The sequence below is a fragment of the Trachypithecus francoisi genome, unplaced genomic scaffold, assembly GCF_009764315.1.
Source record: "Trachypithecus francoisi isolate TF-2019V2 unplaced genomic scaffold, Tfra_2.0 Lachesis_group5, whole genome shotgun sequence".
Taxonomy (NCBI): Eukaryota; Metazoa; Chordata; class Mammalia; order Primates; family Cercopithecidae; genus Trachypithecus; species Trachypithecus francoisi.
The window spans coordinates 138,076,771-138,096,936 of NW_022681470.1; the positions used below are offsets into that span (position 1 = coordinate 138,076,771).

At 43.1% G+C, this 20,166-nt stretch overlaps 1 protein-coding gene across 1 annotated transcript; it reads right to left on the bottom strand.

Annotated features, from left to right (window-relative positions):
* Positions 1-1,140: 1,140 nt before the first annotated feature.
* Positions 1,141-19,098, bottom strand: ZNF441 (zinc finger protein 441). The gene is made up of 4 exons (XM_033196866.1): positions 18,894-19,098; positions 8,085-8,211; positions 7,138-7,201; positions 1,141-5,392 (listed from the first exon to the last, which is right to left on the bottom strand). Exons 1-4 carry the CDS (start codon positions 18,894-18,896, stop codon positions 3,505-3,507), a joined length of 2,082 nt encoding a protein of 693 aa, XP_033052757.1. The 5' UTR covers positions 18,897-19,098; the 3' UTR covers positions 1,141-3,504.
* Positions 19,099-20,166: the final 1,068 nt, after the last annotated feature.

Here is a 20,166-nt window from a genome sequence, read left to right on the forward strand (position 1 = left end):
GATCTCAGCACAACTCAGAAATCCACACCCTAGAGGAGTATGTGTGGATGTTAATGCCATCCTCACCACAAGAGGGAGTTCATTGCCTTTCTTTTTCTGCAAATCGATGCAAAGCAGTTTTCTTTTCTTTTTTTGTTTTGAGACGAAGTTTCGCTCTTGTTGCCCAGGCTGGAGCACAATGGCGCGATCTTGGCTCACTGCAACTTCCACCACCGGGGTTCAAGCAATTCTCCTGCCTCAGCCTCCCGAGTAGCTGGGATTACAGGCACCCGCCACCACACCCAGCTAATTTTTGTATATTTAGTAGAGACGGGTTTTCAGCATGTTGACCAGGCTGGTCTTGAACTTCTGACCTCAGTTGATCCACCCTCCTCGGCCTCCCAAAATGCTGGGATTACAGGCATGAGCCACTATGCCCAGCTTTTTTTTTTTTTAATCTATGGGATAATACTTCATAAAAGTAACAGTGACACTATTCACTTTGGTTCATTTATATGATTTGACTTTTCATAGGTTGATAAGAAAGTAGTAAAGTCTGTAAACGTAGATTGGATTTCCCTGATTCTGAAAAGTGCATTGAAAAAAATGTACATGTGGAAAGGAGTAACTGAGGTGACAGAAAGACCTGCTGAGGAGGTGACATGTGGGATGGGACCTGAAGTAACGTATTAGCATAAAAAGTCAGGTTAGAGGATTCAGGGAAGATGGCAGAATAAAAAGCATGAAGAATCTGTATCCCCAACTGGATGTGCATTAGCAGAATCCAACTGATGTAGCTATTTTGAAACTGTGGATACTACTAAAAGCTTGCAGCTTCCAGGGAAATTGGCTAATAAAATTTGGTTAATTTTGGTCAATTTCAACTCTTGAGTCAGCAGCCCTGACTCATTCCCCCTCCTCAGCTCCATGACAGGTAGCTACGCATAAGTTCTAACAGCAGTTTGCATGCAGTTCTGGGGAGGCCAAGGTGGACAAAAAGGACCTGTCTTCCAAATACTGGGGATTTGTGCACTGCTTGATAATTGCTGCTTCTGATCAGAGTTACAGACAAAGAAGTAGAAGGTGATTGTTGCTGCTGCATCTCTCTCCATTTTCCAAAGGCCCTTGCCCTCCATCTGAAGTGACTTCCAGGCTGGTGCCTTTTATTTTTCCCATAATGTTTTTATTCCTCTCATTTTGAGAACCACTGAAAATTAGGTTGTGCAAAAATAACCATACAGAGAAAATCAGAAAGTTACCACACATGCCCAGGGACAGGTGCAACTAAGAAAAGACCCGAGAAGAACTTAAGTTTACACCTCAGGCTGTTTCTCAGCCCACACGCACCTAACAATAGTGTTATTTTAAAACTATTTTATATATTTTCTTTTATTGATACATATTTTACATATATATAAGGTACACGTGAGTATTTGTTGCATGCATAGACTGTGTAATGGTCAAGTCAGGGTATTTGGGGTATCCATGATCTCTTGAGTATTTATCATTTCTATGTGTTGGTAACATTTCAAGTCCTCTCTTCCAACTACTTTGACATATGCAATGCAATATATTATTGCTAACTATAGTTCACTCTAGTCTGCTTTCGAACTTATTCCTTTGATGTAAATGGAAATTTGTACGTATTCACCCTTCATTTCCCCTTCTCAGCCTCTGATACCTGCTATTTTACTCCCTATCTCCATGAGATCAAGTTTTTCACCTCCCACATGTAAGTGAGAACATGTGGTATTTGTCTTTCTGTGCCTGGCTTATTTCACTTACCATAATGACCTCAAGCTCCATCCATGTTGTTAGCAATGGCATTTTATTCTTTTTTTATGGCCAAATAGTATTCCACTGTGTACATAAACCACATTTTCTTTATCCATGTGTCCACTGATGGATGCTTAGATTGATTCCATATCTTTGTTATTGTGAATAGTGCTGTGATAAATATGCAAGTGTAAGTATCTCTTTGATATATTGATTGCTTTTCCTGTGGATATACTGGGTTTGCTGGATCATATGGTGGTTCTATTTTTAGGTTGTTGAGAAATCTACATACTGCTTTCCACAGTGGCTGTACTAACTTACACTTTGACCAACAGTGAAAGTTTTCTTTTCTCCACATCCTCATCAGCATTTGTTGTTTTTTATCTTTTTTAGTAAAAACAGTTCTAAGTAGGGTATCTCATTGTGGTTTCAATTTGCATTTTCCTAACCATTAGTGATGTTGCACATATTTCCATATACTTTTTGGCCATTTGCATGTCTTCTTTTGAGAACTGTCTGTTCATGTCCTTTTCCCACTTTTAATGGGATTATTTATATTTTTTGCTGTTGAGATGTTTGAGTTCCTTGTATATTTGGGTATTAGTCCCTTGTCACATAGTTTGCAAATATTTTCTCATAATCATCAGGTTTTCTCTGCACTCATTGTTCCCTTTGCTTTGCACAGCTACTTTCTAGTATAATATAGTCTCATTTGTCTATTTTTGTCTTTGTCGTCTGTGCTTTGAGGTATTAGCCATAAAATCTTTGCCTAAACCAATGTCCTGAAGTATTTTCAAAATGTTTTCTTCTAGTAGTTTTATAGATTCAGTAGGTACAATTGTTAAAGAATGTGATCTTCAGGTACAATCCTATAATACAACAAAGGCTCCAGGTCACTTGAAGGATAACAAAATGCCTATAACCACTGGAAAGTTTGGTGATGTAAAGAAAAAGAAGGAACAGCTTCCTATAATATTTGTAGCTAAAGCAGCTGCAATTATAGAGATGGAACCTTCAACACTTAAAGATCTTATACTTGCAAACTCCACAGATCCTGACATTGTTGCTGACATGTACATGTACTTAGGACAATGACAGCTGTGTCTGTACTGAACATGTAGACTTGTTTCTTGTCATGATTCCCTAAACAATACAAAAGCAACTTATATAGAATTTACAATGCATTGTGTATTATAAGTAATCTAGAAATGATTTAAAATATACAGAAGAATGTGCCTAGGTTATATGCAAACATGCTGTTTAAAATCAGGGACTTGAATATCTCTGAATATAGGTATTCCCGAGGGTGTTGGAATCAATTCACCTCAGAAACTAAGGAGGACTGTATTCAAAAGAAACTGAAGCTACTAAATGCTTTACCACATGGTTTACATTCATAGTGGTTCTCTGCAATTTGAAATCTTTCATGTAACTGAAATGAATTAGGACTAGTAAATGCATTTCTACATTCCTTACAGTAGTAAGGTCCACTGCTAGTATGTCATAATATCCACCTTTGAAAGTTTGCTAGTGAAAGAAAGTCTTTTTCATATTCCTCATATTCATTATATATATATTTTTTGAAGCATGAGTTTGGTCATGTTTTCAAAAGGTATTGAAAAAAATGGAAGGTTTTAGTACATTTTTACAATCATACAACTTTTTTCAGTGTGAGTCCTTTTGTGTATTTGTAAGAAGCTGAAAGTACTTAAGGCTTTCCCACATGTTCAACACTCACAGGGGTTTTCTCTAGTGGGTCCCTTCATGCTTATGAAAGGAACTGATATAATGAAATGTTTCCCCTTCTTCTTTACACTTATAGGGTTTCTCTACACTGTGGGTCCTTTCATGTTTATGAAATGCACTGGGACAATGGAATGGTTTCCCACATTCCTTACATTTATACGGCTTCTCTCCAGTATGAACTCTTTCATGTATCCGTAAGTAACTTGAATGACTGAAGGCCTTCCCACATTCCTTGCATTCATAGGGTTTCTCTCCAGTGTGAGTTCTTTCATGTCTTTGCACTGAACTGGGATAATCAAAGCCTTTCCCACATATCTTACATTTATGAGGTCCATTTCCAGTATGTGTTATCATGTGTCTTCGAAAGCTTGAGAGATCAGATAATGCTTTCCCACATTGCTGACAACCATAGGGTTTCTCTCCAGTGTGAGTCCTTTCATGTAGTTGAATGTAACTGGAAGACCTGAAGCCTTTCCCACATAGTTTACACTTATAGGGTCTCTCCCCAGTGTGAATTCTTTCATGTCTTCGAAATGAACTGGGAGAATCAAAGCTTTTCCCACATATCTTACATTTATGAGGTCCGTCTCCAGTGTGCATTATCATGTGTCTCTGAAAGCTTTTCAGATGAGAAAGTGCTTTTCCACACTGCTTACATTCATAGGGCTTTTCTCCAGTGTGAGTCTTTTCATGTACTCGAATGTAATTGGAAGACCTGAAGGCTTTTCCACATTGTTTACATTTATAGGGTCTCTCCCCCGTGTGAATTCTTTCATGTATTTGAAGGTAAGTGCAACAAATGAAGGCTTTTCCACATTGTTTACATTTATATGGCTTCTCTCCAGTGTGAGTAGTTTCATGATTTCGAAAGTAATAGAAATCACTAAAGGCTTTCCCACATTCACATTTATAGGGTTTCTCCCCAGTATGAGTTTTTTCATGCCTTCGACATAAACTGGGAGAATCAAAGGCTTTCCCACATACCTTGCATTTATGAGGTCCATCTCCAGTGTGCGTTATCATGTGTCTTCGAAAACCTGTGCAATCAGAGAATGCTTTCCCACAATACTTACATTCATAGGGTTTCTCTCCAGTGTGAGTTCTTTTATGTCTTCGAACTGAACTGGGAGAAAGAAAGCCTTTTCCACATATCTTACATTTATGAGGTCCATCTCCAGTGTGCATTATCATGTGTCTTTGAAAGCTTTCAAGATGATAAAATGTTTTCCCACATTGCTGACATTCATAGGATTGTTCTCCAGTGTGACTCATTTCATATAGTTGAGTGTAACAGGAACAACTGAAGGCGTTCCCACATAGATTACATTGATAGGGTTTCTCTCCACTGTGTGTTCTTTCATGTCTTAGAGAGGAACTATAAGCAGGAAACGCTGTAGAACACTGCTCATATTCATATGGTTTCTCTTCAGTGTGAGTTCTTCCAAGCATATGAAATAAACTAGGCCAAATAAAGGCATTTCCACACAACTTACACATACAACGTCCATCTCCATGGTGTGCTGCCATATGTCTTTGGAGGTTTTCAAGAGAACTGAAGGTTGCACATTCCTTACAATCATAGAGTTTCTTTCCATGCTGAGGCCTTTCACGTATTTGAAAGGAGGGCTGATAACTGAAAGCTGTCTCACATTGTGTATGTGTATATGGCTTCTCTCCATATTCTTGATACTCACATGGTTTGTGTTCACTGTCAACTCTAATGTAGCAATTAAGAGATGAACGACCCATGAGGACTTCTGCACACGCATTGCTTTCCCATGGATCTACTCCAGGTATTTTCTCGTTCACAATACTGTCTTGAATCTGGGTAAAGGGTCCTCCACATTGACTATTATCTTTAATTTCACAGGATCTCTCTACCATATGACATCTGTAAAAAATAAGAAGTATATTAGTAAAGGTTTGTTTATAAATGATTTTGTATTAATAAGTATTGGATTTACATTTCTTTTCTTTCTTTTTTTTTTTTTTAGACAGGGTCTCGTTCTGTTGCCCAGGCTGGAGTGCAGTGGTGTGATCTCAGCTCACTGCAACCTCCACCTCCTGGACTCAAACCATCCTCCCACCTCAGCCTCTCAAATAGCTGGGACTACAGGCAAATGCCACCACGTCTGGCTGATTTTTTTTTTTTTTTTTGAGACAGAGTCTCGCTCTGTTGCCCAGGCTGGAATGCAGTGGCACAATCTTGGCTCACTGCAAGCTCTACCTCCCAGGTTCACACCATTCTCCTGCCTCAGCCTCCCAAGTAGCTGGGACTACAGGCGCCCGCCACCATGCCCATCTAATTTTTTGTATTTTCAGTAGAGACGGGGTTTCACCATGTTAGCCAGGATGGTTTCAACCTCGTGATCTACCCACCTCCGCCTCCCAAAGTGCTAGGATTAGATTTTTGTATTTTTTGTAGAGATGAGGTTTCACCATGTTGCCCAGGCTAATCTTGAACTCCTGAGCTCAAGCAATCTGCCCACCTTGACCTTCTATAGTGCTGGGATTACAAGGGTGAGCCACCATACCCAGCCTTTCTTTTTCTTTCTTTCTCTTTTTGAAACTGGGTTTTGCTCTGTTGCCCAGGCTGGAGTATAGTGATGTGAACAGGGCTTACTGCAGTCTTGACCTGCTGGGCTCAAGCAACCTTCCTGTCTCAGCCTCCCAAGTAACTGAAACCACAAGCACAGGCCACCATGCCTAGCTAATTTTTGTATTATTTGTAGAAAGGGGGTCTTGCCACGTTGCCCAGACTGCTTGAACACCTGGGCTCAAGCACTCTTCCTGCCTCAGCTTCCCAAATAGTTGGGATTACAGGTGTGAGCCATCCCACCTGGCCTGGATTTACATTTCTAACATTATCATGCAAATAGTAGGTTTCATGCCCTGTTAGAACATGAATGGACAGAACATGTGCAAGATAACTCAACCCCAGCTGTTTTGAAGACAGTGACATTCCTATGGGAATTCTTAATACTGTTTCCAAGATAACTATTTTGCAAGCACTGAATAGCTATGTCACATTTAAGTATACGTTTTTGAAGAAAATTGGCCGGGCGCGGTGGCTCAAGCCTGTAATCTCAGCACTTTGGGAGGCCGAGACGGGCGGATCACGAGGTCAGGAGATCGAGACCATCCTGGCTAACACGGTGAAACCCCGTCTCTACTAAAAAAAAAACCACAAAAAAAAAAAAGAAAATTTTCTAAGAATAAATAAATTTAAGGTGGGCTTGTTAATTTTCCATGCTTCTTTTTAAAATTTTGGGCTGGTCACAGTGGCTCATGCCTGCAATACCTGCCTTTTGAGAGGCCAAGGCAGGAGGAATGCTTAAGGACAGGAGCTTGAGATGAGCCTGGTTAAACATAGCAAGACCCTAGTTCTACAAAAACAAAATATGTAGCCACATGTGGTGGTACATGCCTGTAACCCTAGCTACTCGGAAGGCTGAAATGGGAGGACCATTGAGCACAGGAGTCTGAGGCTATACAGCAAGCTATGATCATACCACTGTACTCCAGCCTGAGCAACAAAGTGAGACACTGTTTCTAAAACAAACAAAATAAAATAAAATTTCTGGCATACTATGAATCACTCCAAGGACACAGCTTTCTCTTGTGGGTGCAAATTACCTTAGATTTCTCCTGAGATCTTTGTACTGATCTTCTTCTATATTGTGATTTTGCCATATCATTCCTGAAAGTCAGAACCAGAAAAATGACTATAAATTATTACAAAATTATAGAAAGACTGCAAGATTTTATGTACACTGCAATCATGCATTATTCACACACCAAACTACAGTTGACTCTTCAGCAACACAGGTTTGAACTGCACAGGTCCATTTACAGATAAATTTCTTCAGTCTCTGCTACTCTTGAGACAGCAAGACCAACCCCTCCTCTTATTCAGTATACTCAATGTAAAGACAGTTAGAATGGGCCAGGCATGGTGGCTCACACCTGTAATCCCAGACCTTTGGGAGGCCGAGGCGGGTGGATCATGAAGTCAAGAGATCGAGACCATCCTGGCCAACATGGTGAAACCCCATCTCTACTAAAAATACAAAAATTAGCTGGGCATGGTGGCGGGCACCAGTAGTCCCAGCTACTCGGGAGCCTGAGGCAGGAGAATTGCTTGAATCCAGGAGGCAGAGGTTGCAGTGAGCCAAGATCGTGCCACTGCACTCCAGCCTGCCAATACAGTGAGACTCTGTCTCAAAAAAAAAAAAAAAAACAGAATGGAAACTTTCTATGAATACTAAATAATGTTCTACTTCCCTATAGTTTCCTAATGAATATTTTCTTTTTCTAGCTTACTGTACTGTGAGAATATATAGCATGTAATACATATGACATAAAATACATGTTTTAATTGTTTATGTTACCAATAATGCTGCCAGTAAACAGTAGGCTACTAGTGGTTAAGTTGTGGGGGAGAATAAGATGTATGACTGCTTGGGTGGCTGGTTCAAGGGCCAATTATATCCCCTTTCCATATTTCAAATCATTGAACAGCATTGATGACCAAGAAACAAATGTCTCTAATTGACTAAGTGAAGGCATGATGTCATCCTTACCTATACAGTCCAAGTTTCTGATGGTTTCCTGCATCACATCTCTGTAGAGACTCTTCTGTGATGGACCCAGCAAAGCCCACTCCTCACAGGTGAAGTTTATAGCCACATCCTCAAATGCCACTGAGTCCTGAAACATTCCACATGTGCACAGGAGGAAGATTAAAACTGAAGGCACTGGGAATCTAGATTGACTTCATAACCTTCACAAGATGCTGTGGTTTCCAAACATTTATTCAAGGACATGGTAAACCCATTCTTATTCTCTCTTTATACCATTTTATCCCACACAACAATTCTGATGCTAGAATTGAACATGTTTTATAAAGTAACAGTTGAATAGGAACACACCAACCTCTTGTTGGTGAGTTAAGAAAGTGAGTCTTATCGCCTGAATCACTCCTAATTTCTATTTCTACAGTGGGTCTGCAGTTCTTGTCATGACAAAGTCCTACTACCTATTGTGCAAAAGAGCGTTACCAGCAAGAAGGCTCTCACCAGATGCCTAACCTTGATGCTGGGCTTCCCACCCTCCAGAAGTGTAAAAAATAAATATCATTTCTTATAAATTACCCAGGTTAAAGTATTCTGTTATAAGCAACAAAAAACAGACTAAGACAGCCACGAAAAAAACACTCTGAGGCCAGGCACAGTGGCGCACGCCTATAATCCCTGCACTTAGGGAGGCTTAGGGAGGCCGAGGCAGGCAGATAACCTCAGGTTGGGAGTTCAAGACTAGTCTGACCAACATGGAGAAACGTCGCCTCTACTTAAAATACAAAAAATTAGCCAGGCGTGGTGGCGCATGCCTATAATCCAGCTACTCAGGAGGCTGAGGCAGGAGAATTGCTTGAACCTGGGAGGTGAAGGTTGCAGTGAGCCTAGATCGCGCCATTGCACTCCAGCCTGGGCAACAAGAGCGAAACTCCGTCTCAAAAAAATAAAAAAATAAGGGAAAAACACTCTGGTCACTGTATCTGTAATGAGTGACCCTCGTGCCTTGGGGAATTTAGCCTGTGCTATGTGACTACACTAAGAGAGAACATTTGGAAGCTAGCAAATGGTTTCCTACAGAACAAATGTAGTTTAACATGACAAAAGACTAATCAGGATATTTTACCATCCCAATGGAAAAATGTTAAACTTTATTAAGTAATGTCAAAGAAGAAGAAAAGAAGGGCAAAGATTGCATATGTTCTTAGGAAAAAACTCTGTGTCACCTCTCATGAATATCTATAATATTCCCTAAATCACTAAACAGACCTTTTTGTCATCATTAAAAATTACATGACCGGCCGGGCGCGGTGGCTCAAGCCTGTAATCCCAGCACTTTGGGAGGCCGAGACGGGCGGATCACGAGGTCAGGAGATCGAGACCATCCTGGCTAACACGGTGAAACCCCGTCTCTACTAAAAAAATACAAAAATTAGCCGGGCGAGATGGCGGCGCCTGTAGTCCCAGCTACTCGGGAGGCTGAGGCGAGAGAATGGCGTGAACCCAGGAGGCGGAGCTTGCAGTGAGCTGAGATCCGGCCACTGCACTCCAGCCTGGGCGACAGAGCGAGACTCCGTCTCAAAAAAAAAAAAAAAAATTACATGACCAAATCTAATAGAAGTCACAAACGTCTAAAAATGCTAAAATCCTTCTAATCAAGAAAGCAACAGCTTTCCAAAAACAGTATTGTGAATAAAGTATTGTGAATATACTATATTCAGCATCCTGTACTATTAACATACTGTACTATTAACATAGAGATAAACAAATAGGAAGATGACAAATAGTAGAAAAGCTTTGTGGAGTTTTGTTTGTCCTTGTCCCAACCGCTCCTCACATCAGAGCCAGTCTTGAAGACAGAAGACCAAATTTCCAATGTGGATCCCCCCAGAGAGAGGAGATCAGATCTTATGTATAAGTTATTGCCCCTTTGTATTTTTCAATCCATCTGTGGACCATCCAAAGGTCTGAAAGAAAGCTCTCTTTTTTATTTCATCAATGATGGAGCCTAATTAGGTCAAGCTTGGCAGGAACTGCTTCAAAATGTTGCAAAATACATAAAAAACCTTCAAACAACTGGGACAACAAATTATGATTAAGACAAATGGTAGAATATCTAAGTCCTGGGAATAAAAAGGAAGAGAACAATTTCCCCCAGAAATTAGGGCATTCAAGCTCAGCGCGGTGGCTCACGTTTGTAATCCCAGCACTTTGGGAGGCTGAGACGGGAGGATCACCTGAGGTCAGGAGTTTGAGACCAGCCTGGCCAATATGTTGAAACCCCGTCTCTACTAAGAATACAAAAATTAGTCAGGCGTGGTGGCGGGCACCTGTAGTTCCAGCTACTCCAGAGGCTTAGGGACGAGAATTGCTTGAACCTGGGAATTGGAAGTTGCAGTGAGCCGAGATCGAGCCACTGAACTCCAGCCTGGGCGATAAAGCAAGATTCCGTCTCAAAAAAAAAAAAAAAGGGCATTCAAAAGCACTCAAGTGTTTTTGGGGAATTGAGAATGCATGCACTGGAAATGCATGCACTGGAAAGAACACATTTTCACAAAAGACCTGGGGAGGCCCTCATTTTCAGCTCTGCATCATCTCTCAGTTTGGTAAAACAGAAAGGGAAGGCTAAAGCAGAGTTTTAAGCAGTCTGGCTAAGTGTTCAAATACTAAACTACATCACAGACCCATCCACAAACACTGGAAGAGGTCAGGTTTTTGTTTGGCATATCTTTTTTACTTTTAGCTGCTAGCATTCAGGAAATCTATCAGAATACTGGATGAACACAAGCTAAGGGAACAGAGACTTCAATGACTACATTGGACAGAGAATACAGTCTCTGCAAACACACTCTGAAAATGTTACTAAACAAACGAATAATTAAAACCTTCCACAAACCAGAAGGGCAAACAGTGAAGAGGAATCTGATTTCCGGATTATAACATTCAAATGTCTGCTTTACAACACAAAAAGTCCACAAAGACTATAAAGGAGCATGAAAATACAGTTCATCAATGGAAAAAATTTAATTTAGATAAACCATCTCGGCCGGGCGCGGTGGCTCAAGCCTGTAATCCCAGCACTTTGGGAGGCCGAGACGGGCGGATCACGAGGTCAGGAGATCGAGACCATCCTGGCTAACGCGGTGAAACCCCGTCTCTACTAAAAATACAAAAACTAGCCGGGCGAGGTGGCTGGCGCCTGTAGTCCCAGCTACTCGGGAGGCTGAGGCAGGAGAATGGCGTAAACCCGGGAGGCGGAGCTTGCAGTGAGCTGAGATCCGGCCACTGCACTCCAGCCTGGGCGACAGAGCCAGACTCCGTCTCAAAAAAAAAAAAAAAAGGCCGGGCACGGTGGCTCAAGCCTGTAATCCCAGCACTTTGGGAGGCCGAGACGGGTGGATCACGAGGTCAGGAGATCGAGACCATCCTGGCTAACACGGTGAAACCCCGTCTCTACTAAAAATACAAAAAACTAGCCGGGCGAGGTGGCAGGCGCCTGTAGTCCCAGCTACTCGGGAGGCTGAGGCAGGAGAATGGCGTAAACCTGGGAGGCGGAGCTTGCAGTGAGCTGAGATCTGGCCACTGCACTCCAGTCCGGGCGACAGAGCGAGACTCCGTCTCAAAAAAAAAAAAAAAAGATAAACCATCTCTGAGAACCTCAGACATTAGACTTACTGAATAAAAACTTTAAAGCAACTGTCTTACATATATTCAATGAGGTAAAGGCAATTATGAACGAAGAACTAAAAGAAAACCAGAAAAAGGATGTATGGATAAAATCATATCAATACAAAATTAGAAATTGGACCATATTTAATTTATGCAACTGCAAAGGACAATATCTAAAATGAAAATTTCTCTATAGATGTTCAACAGATGTGAGCAACCAAAGTAAAAAAATCAGCTAAAATGAAGATAGAACAATTGAAGTTATTTAGACTGAGGAGAAAAAAAGAAAAAGGAATGAAATTGATAGAACGTATGATCAATATAACTGCCTTGCCAGTAATGTTAAAAGAAGTTCATTGGAGAGAAGAAAAATTATATAGATTAGAAATTTGGATCACACACACACACAGAGTCTGAGAATTACATGAAGACATTTGGAATTCTTTAGTTTTCTTATACCTATCTGATCTAATATAATAGATACAGGTTTGTTCAACATAATATCAGCAATGTATTGGGCAATACCATAGAGGAATTCAGAATAGTTTGTTATACCAGCACTACCCCTGAAGCCGGTATAGTGTTATTTGACACTACAGGCTCATTAGTTGTGAATGGTATTCTACAAACTCTAGTGAATTCACTAGTAAAATTTAAGAAACAAATAGATTTACTCTACTCATAGAAGCAAGCAAATGGAATCATATACATGCTCAATCAAAATGAAAGAAGGCAGAAAGGAGAAAGTTGAAAAAACAGATAATGTACAATAAATAGAAAACAATAACATATATGTGATATTCATCCAATTATACCAGTTATAACATAGAATATATATTACCTATATTCAACAGTAAAAAAGGCAGGGACTGGCAGAGCATAATGAAAAAGAAGGCCCATCAATGTGCACAAGAAAACTATTTTAAACAGAAAGACACAGATACATTAAACAGAAAGGTATGGATAAATATATGCCATTCTAGCCCTAATCAAAAAAAATATGGAACAGCGATACTAATTTCAGATCAATAAGATTTTAGGTCAAAGGAAATTACATGCGATGGAGATATTTCATAATGATAAAGAGGTCAATCCTACAAGACATAATAATCCTTAACATCTATGCCCATAAACACAGATCATGAAAATACATAAGGCAAAAACTTATAAAACCACAAGGCAGAATACACAAATCTACAACTATAGCTGGAGGAAAACAACTCACCTCTTTCAATAATTGACAGATCAGTTTGGCAGAAAATCACTAATGATACACCTGAACTCAAGAATACTATTAATTAACTAGATTTAATTGATGTGTATTTATACCTTCATTGTACACCAGCAGGCTACACATTATTTGCAAGCCCACATGATGTATACACCAAGATAGACCATATTCTGAACCATAAAACACACTTGAACAACTTTTTAAAAACAGAAATTCTGGCCGGGCGCGGTGGTTCAAGCCTGTAATCCCAGCACTTTGGGAGGCCGAGACGGGCGGATCACGAGGTCAGGAGATCGAGACCATCCTGGCTAACACGGTGAAACCCCGTCTCTACTAAAAATACAAAAACTAGCCGGGCGAGGTGGCGGGCGCTTGTAGTCCCAGCTACTCGGGAGGTTGAGGCAGGAGAATGGCGTACACCCGGGAGGCGGAGCTTGCAGTGAGCTGAGATCCGGCTACTGCACTCCAGTCCGGGCGACAGAGCGAGACTTCGCCTCAAATAAATAAATAAATAAATAAATAAATAAATAAATAAAAAATAAATAAATACAAATAAAAACAGAAATTCTATAAAGTATGCAGTCAAACTGTATTATAATTAACGTAGCAATAAATAACAGAAACATACTTGAAAAGCCTAAAAAACCTGGAGATTTAAGTTACAAACCTCTCAACTTTAAAAATGTCAAAGAGGGCTGGGCGTGGTGGCTCAAGCCTGTAATCCCAGCACTTTGGGAGGCCGAGACAGGCAGATCACGAGGTCAGGAGATCGAGACCATCCTGGCTAACACGGTGAAACCCCTTCTCTACTAAAAAAAATACAAAAAAACTAACTGGGCGAGGTGGAGGGTGCCTGTAGTCCCAGCTATTAGGGAGGCTGAGGCAGGAGAATGGTGTAAACCCAGGAGGCGGAGCTTGCAGTGAGCTGCGATCCGGCCACTGCACTCCAGCCTGGGCGGCAGAGCGAGCCTCCATCTCAAAAAATAATAATAATAATAAATAAATAAATAAAATTAAAATGTCAAAGAGAATTCTCAAGCAAATGTAAATACTGCAATGTTGATAAAAAAGAGTGTATCATAGCAAAATTTTTAGAATGTAGCAAAGGCAGTACTTAGAAGGAAACTTAAAGATTTGAAAGCAGGCTGGGCGCGGTGGCTCACGCCTGTAATCCCAGCACTTTGGGAGGCCGACGTGAGCAGATCACGAGGTCAGAAGATTGAGACCGTCCTGGCTAACACAGTGAAACCCCACCTCTACTTAAAAAAAAAAAATTAGTCAAGCATGGTGGCAGGCACCTGTAGTCCCAGGTACTCCAGAGGCTGAGGCAGGAGAATGGTGTGAACCTGGCAGGCAGAGCTTGCAGTGAGCCGAGATCACGCCACTGCACTCCAACCTGAGCAACAGAGCCAGACTCTGTCTCAAAAAAAAAAAAAAAAGAATTGAATGCAATCTCTAGAGAGAAAAGATATAAAACCAATGCTTAAAAACCTTCCACTTCAGGAAACTAAAGAAAGTTTAGTAAGATACATGTAAATCAAGCAGAGGGAAATAACAACGAAGAGAAGGTATTAATGAAATAGCAAGCAAGAAATAAGTAGAAAACATCAACAATCCAAAAGCTGGTTCCTTCAAAAGATCAATAAAACGAGTAAGCCCATAGCCAAGCTAACTCAGAAGAAAGGGGGGTTATGATTACTAATCTTGTGTTCATTAAAGGACCGCAAAGGAGTATTAGGAACAACTGCTGCATGCCCACATAGTTGAAAAATTACACGGAATGCACCAATTCCTTGAATGACACAAGCTACCAAAATTAGTTCTCACAAAAGGAGAACTAATTAATATTAAAAGTCTTATAACTATTAAAGAAATTGAATTAATAAATAATAAAAGTCCCAGGCCAGACTGGGTGCACTGGTAGGCTAGGCATGGTGGCTCACACGTGTAATGCCAGCACTTTGGGAGGCCAAGATCGGCAGACTGCTTGAGCCCAGGAGTTCAAGACCAGCCTGGGCAACATGGTGAAACCCCATCTCTATAGAAAACACAAAAAATTAGCAGGATGTGGTGGCACGTGCCTGTAGTTCCAGCCACTCAGGAGGCTGAGGTGGGAGGATCACTTCAGCCCAAGAGGCAGAAGTTGCAGTGAGATCATGCCACTGCACTTCAGCCTAGACAACAAAGCAAAACTCCATTTCAAGCAAACAAGCAAACAAAAAGTCCTAAGAAAAAGGAACAGGCCAGCATGGTTTCACTGCTGAATTCTGGAAAACACTTAGGGAAGAAATGACACAAATTCTCTATAATCTCCTTCAGAAAATAGAAGCAGAGGGGACAATTTCTAATTCATGTTGTAAGGCCAACACTGATAATATGGTTTGGCTCTGTGTCACCACCAAAATCTAATCTTGAACTGTAATCCCCATAATCCCCATGTATCAAGGGAGGGACCTGTGGGAGGTGATTGGATCACAGGGGCGATTTCCCGCATGCTGACAGTGGGTTCTCATGAAATCTGATGGTTTTATAAGTGTTTGACAGTTCCTATTTCACGTGCTGTCTTGCCTGCCACCATGTAAGAAGTGCCTGCTTCCCCTTCCGCCATGATTGTAAGTTTCCTGAGGCCTCCCCAGCCATGAGGAACTGTAAGTCAATTAAACTTCTTTTATGGTAGTTCTTTATAGCAATGTGAAAATGGACTAATACAACTGCCTTAATACACAAAACTAGATAAGACATTACAGACATATCTCAAACATGTGAGGGCATAAAGGGAAGAATGCCATCTGCAAATCAAGAAAGAGGCCCAGGCAGGGCGCGGTGGCTCACCCCTGTAATCCCAGCACTTTCGGAGGCCAACGTGGGCAGATCATGAGGTCAGGAGATTGAGACCATCCTGGCTAACACAGTGAAACACCGTCTCTACTAAAAATACAAAAAATTAGCTGGGCGTGGTGGCATGTGCCTGTAGTCCCAGCTACTTGGGAAGCTGAGGCAGGAGAATCACTTGAACCCAGAAGGTGGAGGTTGCAGTGAGCTGAGATCATGCCACTGCACTCCAGCCTGGGCGACAGAGTAATACTCCATCTCAAAAAAAAGAAAGAAAAGAAAAGAAAGAGAAAGACGCCCTTATTAGACAGCTGATCTGCTGTTTGAAACTGAATTCCCAGCCTTTATAGCTTTGAGAAATGAATATCTGTTGTTTAAGGCATGCAGTCTACGGTAATTTGTTATAGCAGCCCAAAGGACTAAGTTAGGAAGGGTCTTTCTCTACCACACATCAAGGCTTTGAAGACTATAGTAATCAGGAGAGTATGATATTAGCAGACTGATGGATACATAAATCAATGAAAAATAGCAAATTCTGGAACAAGAGCATCTACTTAAGGTACAAGAACCTATGACACAGCAGGTATTGCCAGGCAGTGATACAAATAAGGCACACTTCAACAGAAATGATAGAGACAGGGCCGGGCACAGTGGCTCAAGCCTGTAATCCCAGCACTTTGGGAGGCCGAGACGAGCGGATCACCAGGTCAGCAGATCGAGACCATCCTGGCTAACACGGTGAAACCTCGTCTCTACTAAAAAAATACAAAAAACTAGCCGGGCGAGATGGCGGGCGCCTGTAGTCCCCACTACTCAGGAGGCTGAGGCAGGAGAATGGCATGAACCCGGAAAGCGGAGCTTGCAGTGAGCTGAGATCCGGCCACTGCACTCCAGCCCGGGCAACAGAGCGGGACTCCACCTCAAAAAAAAAAGAAAAAAAAAAAGAAAGAAATGATAGAGACAAATGGTTATCTACAGGAGAATAATCCATCTTCTGCCCAGCATCTCCATATACAATGATCAACTAACTATAGACTTTCCGGTTTTCATTAATTTTTACTCAGTTTGTTACCTCAGCTTCCATTTTGAATGTGGTTTTATGTTTATCATACCAAAAAAGGGGTTTTATGATCCTTGACACAGTTTCTAGTTCTCTATCTTCTCCCAGTTCTTCAATTTGGTTGATCCATATGCATCCTTTATACCATCATTTCCTTTCACCACCTCCCTATGGGTGCAAAGTGTGTCAAGTCAGGTCCTCCTATCACCTGGAACATCCTCCATCCCCATGCTGCTCACCAAAGTGCTCAGTAACCACGATCCCAGGAGACACTACATTGTTAGCTTTTCAGGTTCTTGCACCACCTCAGTGGGGTTGGTTTTCCTGTCCTTAGGGATAGTTTTCTCCCTTCATTAGTGTGAGAGCATCAGAAGGGAAGAATCATTTCAGTCCTGTCCCCTTAATACCACCATCCAATTGGTTGACCAGCCATATATCCCCAAGAAAGGGATGGGGGAAGAAAACCTGAGTGTTCTAAGAAAGTAGCTTCTTGAGGAAGGGTATACCAGGAGACTCCTACTACAGGGCATCACGCTACTTCCCTACAAGGTCCCACCATCTCCACCTCAGGGTGTCCTCTAGAAGGAGAGACACAGGGACTGATATTCACTTGACACTATAAGAGACTTGGCAGTTGTGGGCATCTTGGGATAGCCCCAGGCAGTTCTGAAACCCAGGACCAGGAAACCATAGAGGATGGACTGAGGACTCATCACCCTGTAACGTTTCCAAAGAGGAACCTTAATCCAAACACATTCTCAAAAGGTGTCTCTGTCTAGGGATGATGAAGGGAGGGCAATAACAAAAATTTTATTTATTAATATTCATTTTTTTTACAGCCAAGTGTCGTGGTTTTTCTCTGCTTCTTCGCATGTGAAATGTTCATAAACACAAAACCTTTTACAAAGAGCCATATATTGTTATGTATAAACAAAATGACAATTAAAATACTAGCCTCTGTTTGAAATATAAACTGGGGGACAAGGAGTTCATAAAGTTGCTGTGAATCGAGAAGAGAAAGCCTGAGGAAGGCTCTGGAAGCCAAGGGATTTTCTGTCCGCCCTAGGAGGAGTTAGGATGAGAGAACACAGTGGTGGACTTCAGACCCTGCTGCCCACATCTCTGGAAGACTCGGAGGGGAAGCGGTCGCCCTTGGGAAGAAAGAAGGGACTGAGGACCAAAGAGACCACAGCTCCTCCCACACACAAACCCCACACACGAGTCGGCCTGGTGACCTGTCGTCACCGTGCAGCCTCCTCACCGGGTTCACAGGAACTGCGAGCCAGGCTGGAGGCGAGATTGCAGTTAGATATTAACCAGGTGCCCTCAGCCCCGCTGCCTCACGGGGTCGCCTCCCTGAGAGTCAGGTCACAGCAGACGCTGACCGCCGGCTTCCCCACTGTGCCTGGGATAAGATCTCTGAGAGTTGCTCAAGAGTCGCCTGAGTTCTTTCTCAGATCCTGAATTCCAGTGGAAAGGCTGGCGCCAAGCAGGCTGAAGACCCCACGAGGGAGCCCACTTAGCAGAAGAAAGCGGTTTCACCTCCCGTCCCAGGAGGTGAACCCCCTCAATTCCCCACCATCCAGCGACCCCACGCCCCAGCCGCCCCCGTCCACACCCCTAAACACCCCATCCCCAAACCTCTCAGGAAGGCGGATCTGGGGTGTCCTCCCCTCTCCCCCCATTCAACTGTTTCTGCTGCAGCCCTCAGCGTTTCGGCGCAGTTACTTGGGCCGCAAGCCTGTGCCGGTTACAGCCGCACAATCCGGGGAGACGCGGGGCTGCGGGCGCGTAGTTGCCCAGAAAGGCCGCCAGGGCCAGGGCCGCAGTGGCCGCGCACAGACGGGACAGGACGCCCGGGGTCCCGGCTGCCGCCCTAGCCCCATCCTGCGGCCGAGGGGACCGAGGGCCGAGCTGCGCCGGGGTGTCGCCAGCGGAGAAGCCCTGGTGCCACCACAGCCGGTTCCGGCCGGTTCCAACCAGTCTCTCCTCTCACGCGTCGGGACACCAGACCTCACACACTCACCATTTCCCGGCTTCCGGTGTCCAGGTTCCTCCCTCTGCCTCCCGCTGTCAGTGCGGGTCCCAGCGAGACAGAAGCTGCCACAGACGTTCCAGGGCGTCTCTCAGTGACTGAACCCGGAGCCCAGTGCGGGGGCGTGGAGAAGACTCGGCGGGTTCTTTGAACCTTGCACCCTCCTCCGGGCAGCGCGCCTGATTGACAGTTCCCACGAACCCGCCCTGCGGCCCTGATTGGATAGTGCGCCAGGTCCCTCCCCCGGGGACTGAGTAACGGAAGAAGCGATCTCAGCTGCGGAGTGGAGCCTGATAAACAGATTCCAGACACAGGCTTTGAGAGGACTAGCTTCCTCCCTGCGCTGTGACCTGACCCCCTCCCAAGGGACATTTGCATTTAGGCAGTATGTCCTGATTGTACTCAATGGGACCTTTCTCCTTCTTCCTCCTGGACAGGGACCCACAAGTCTGTGCAGGAAATTCCAGACTCACTGTCCAGTTGAGCTATCCCCTGATTTGAGAGCAGGAAGGGAGCCCAGGCCACACTGCAGCAGGAGGGAGGGCCTGATGTCCTCCAGGAATCAGGAGTTTGGGATAAGGCTGTTGGCTGCACAGGCTAAGCCTTTCTTCCACCTTATCTCTCAATCTACTAATTTTCAGTGCAGAAGATAAAAACACCCCAACAAGGCCGGGCTTGGTGGCTCACACCTGTAATCCCAGCACTTTGGGAGGCCGAGGCAGGTGGATCACCTGAGGTCAGAAATTCAAGACCAGTCTGGCCAACATGGTGGCTCTGTCTCTAAAATACAAAAATTAGCCATATGTGGCAGCACACGCCTGTAGTCCCAGCTACTCAGGAGGCTGGGACAGGAGACTCGCTTGAACCCGGAAGGCAGAGGCTGCAGTGAGAGAGTGGGGGAGACAGAGGGAGACTCCATCTCGAAAAAAATATATAATAAAAATAAAAACAAAATAAAATTGTTAAATGTGTGGAAAAACTGGAATTATGTGGCGGCAATATTTTATAAAGCAAAAACTTGAACTAGCTCAGATAAGCAGCCTGGTGCATCCACAGTTCACAAGTCAACCCCTTTCAGGAGGCCAAACATATTCCAAAGCTTGGAGACCAGACGATAATTCCTGAAATGGAGCCCTGAGGTGGATCAGAACCTGGGGATGAGTCAGGGGCACTAATGGATTTAACTTTGGAAGTTCAATTTGCCCTCCTGTCTCCTAAACACAGTGTGGAAATGCTCCTTCCATCAAGCCTTTAAACGTTATTG

What these genes read in the sequence shown, in the direction of transcription:
- ZNF441 (XM_033196866.1), bottom strand. An exon ending in CAGAAACTTGGACTGTATAG is followed by an intron (nt 7,202 to 8,084) that starts GTAAGGATGACA and finishes TCTGACTTTCAG; the next exon opens with GAATGATATGGCAAAATCAC. An exon ending in GATCTCAGGAGAAATCTAAG is followed by an intron (nt 5,393 to 7,137) that starts GTAATTTGCACC and finishes TATTTTTTACAG; the next exon opens with ATGTCATATGGTAGAGAGAT.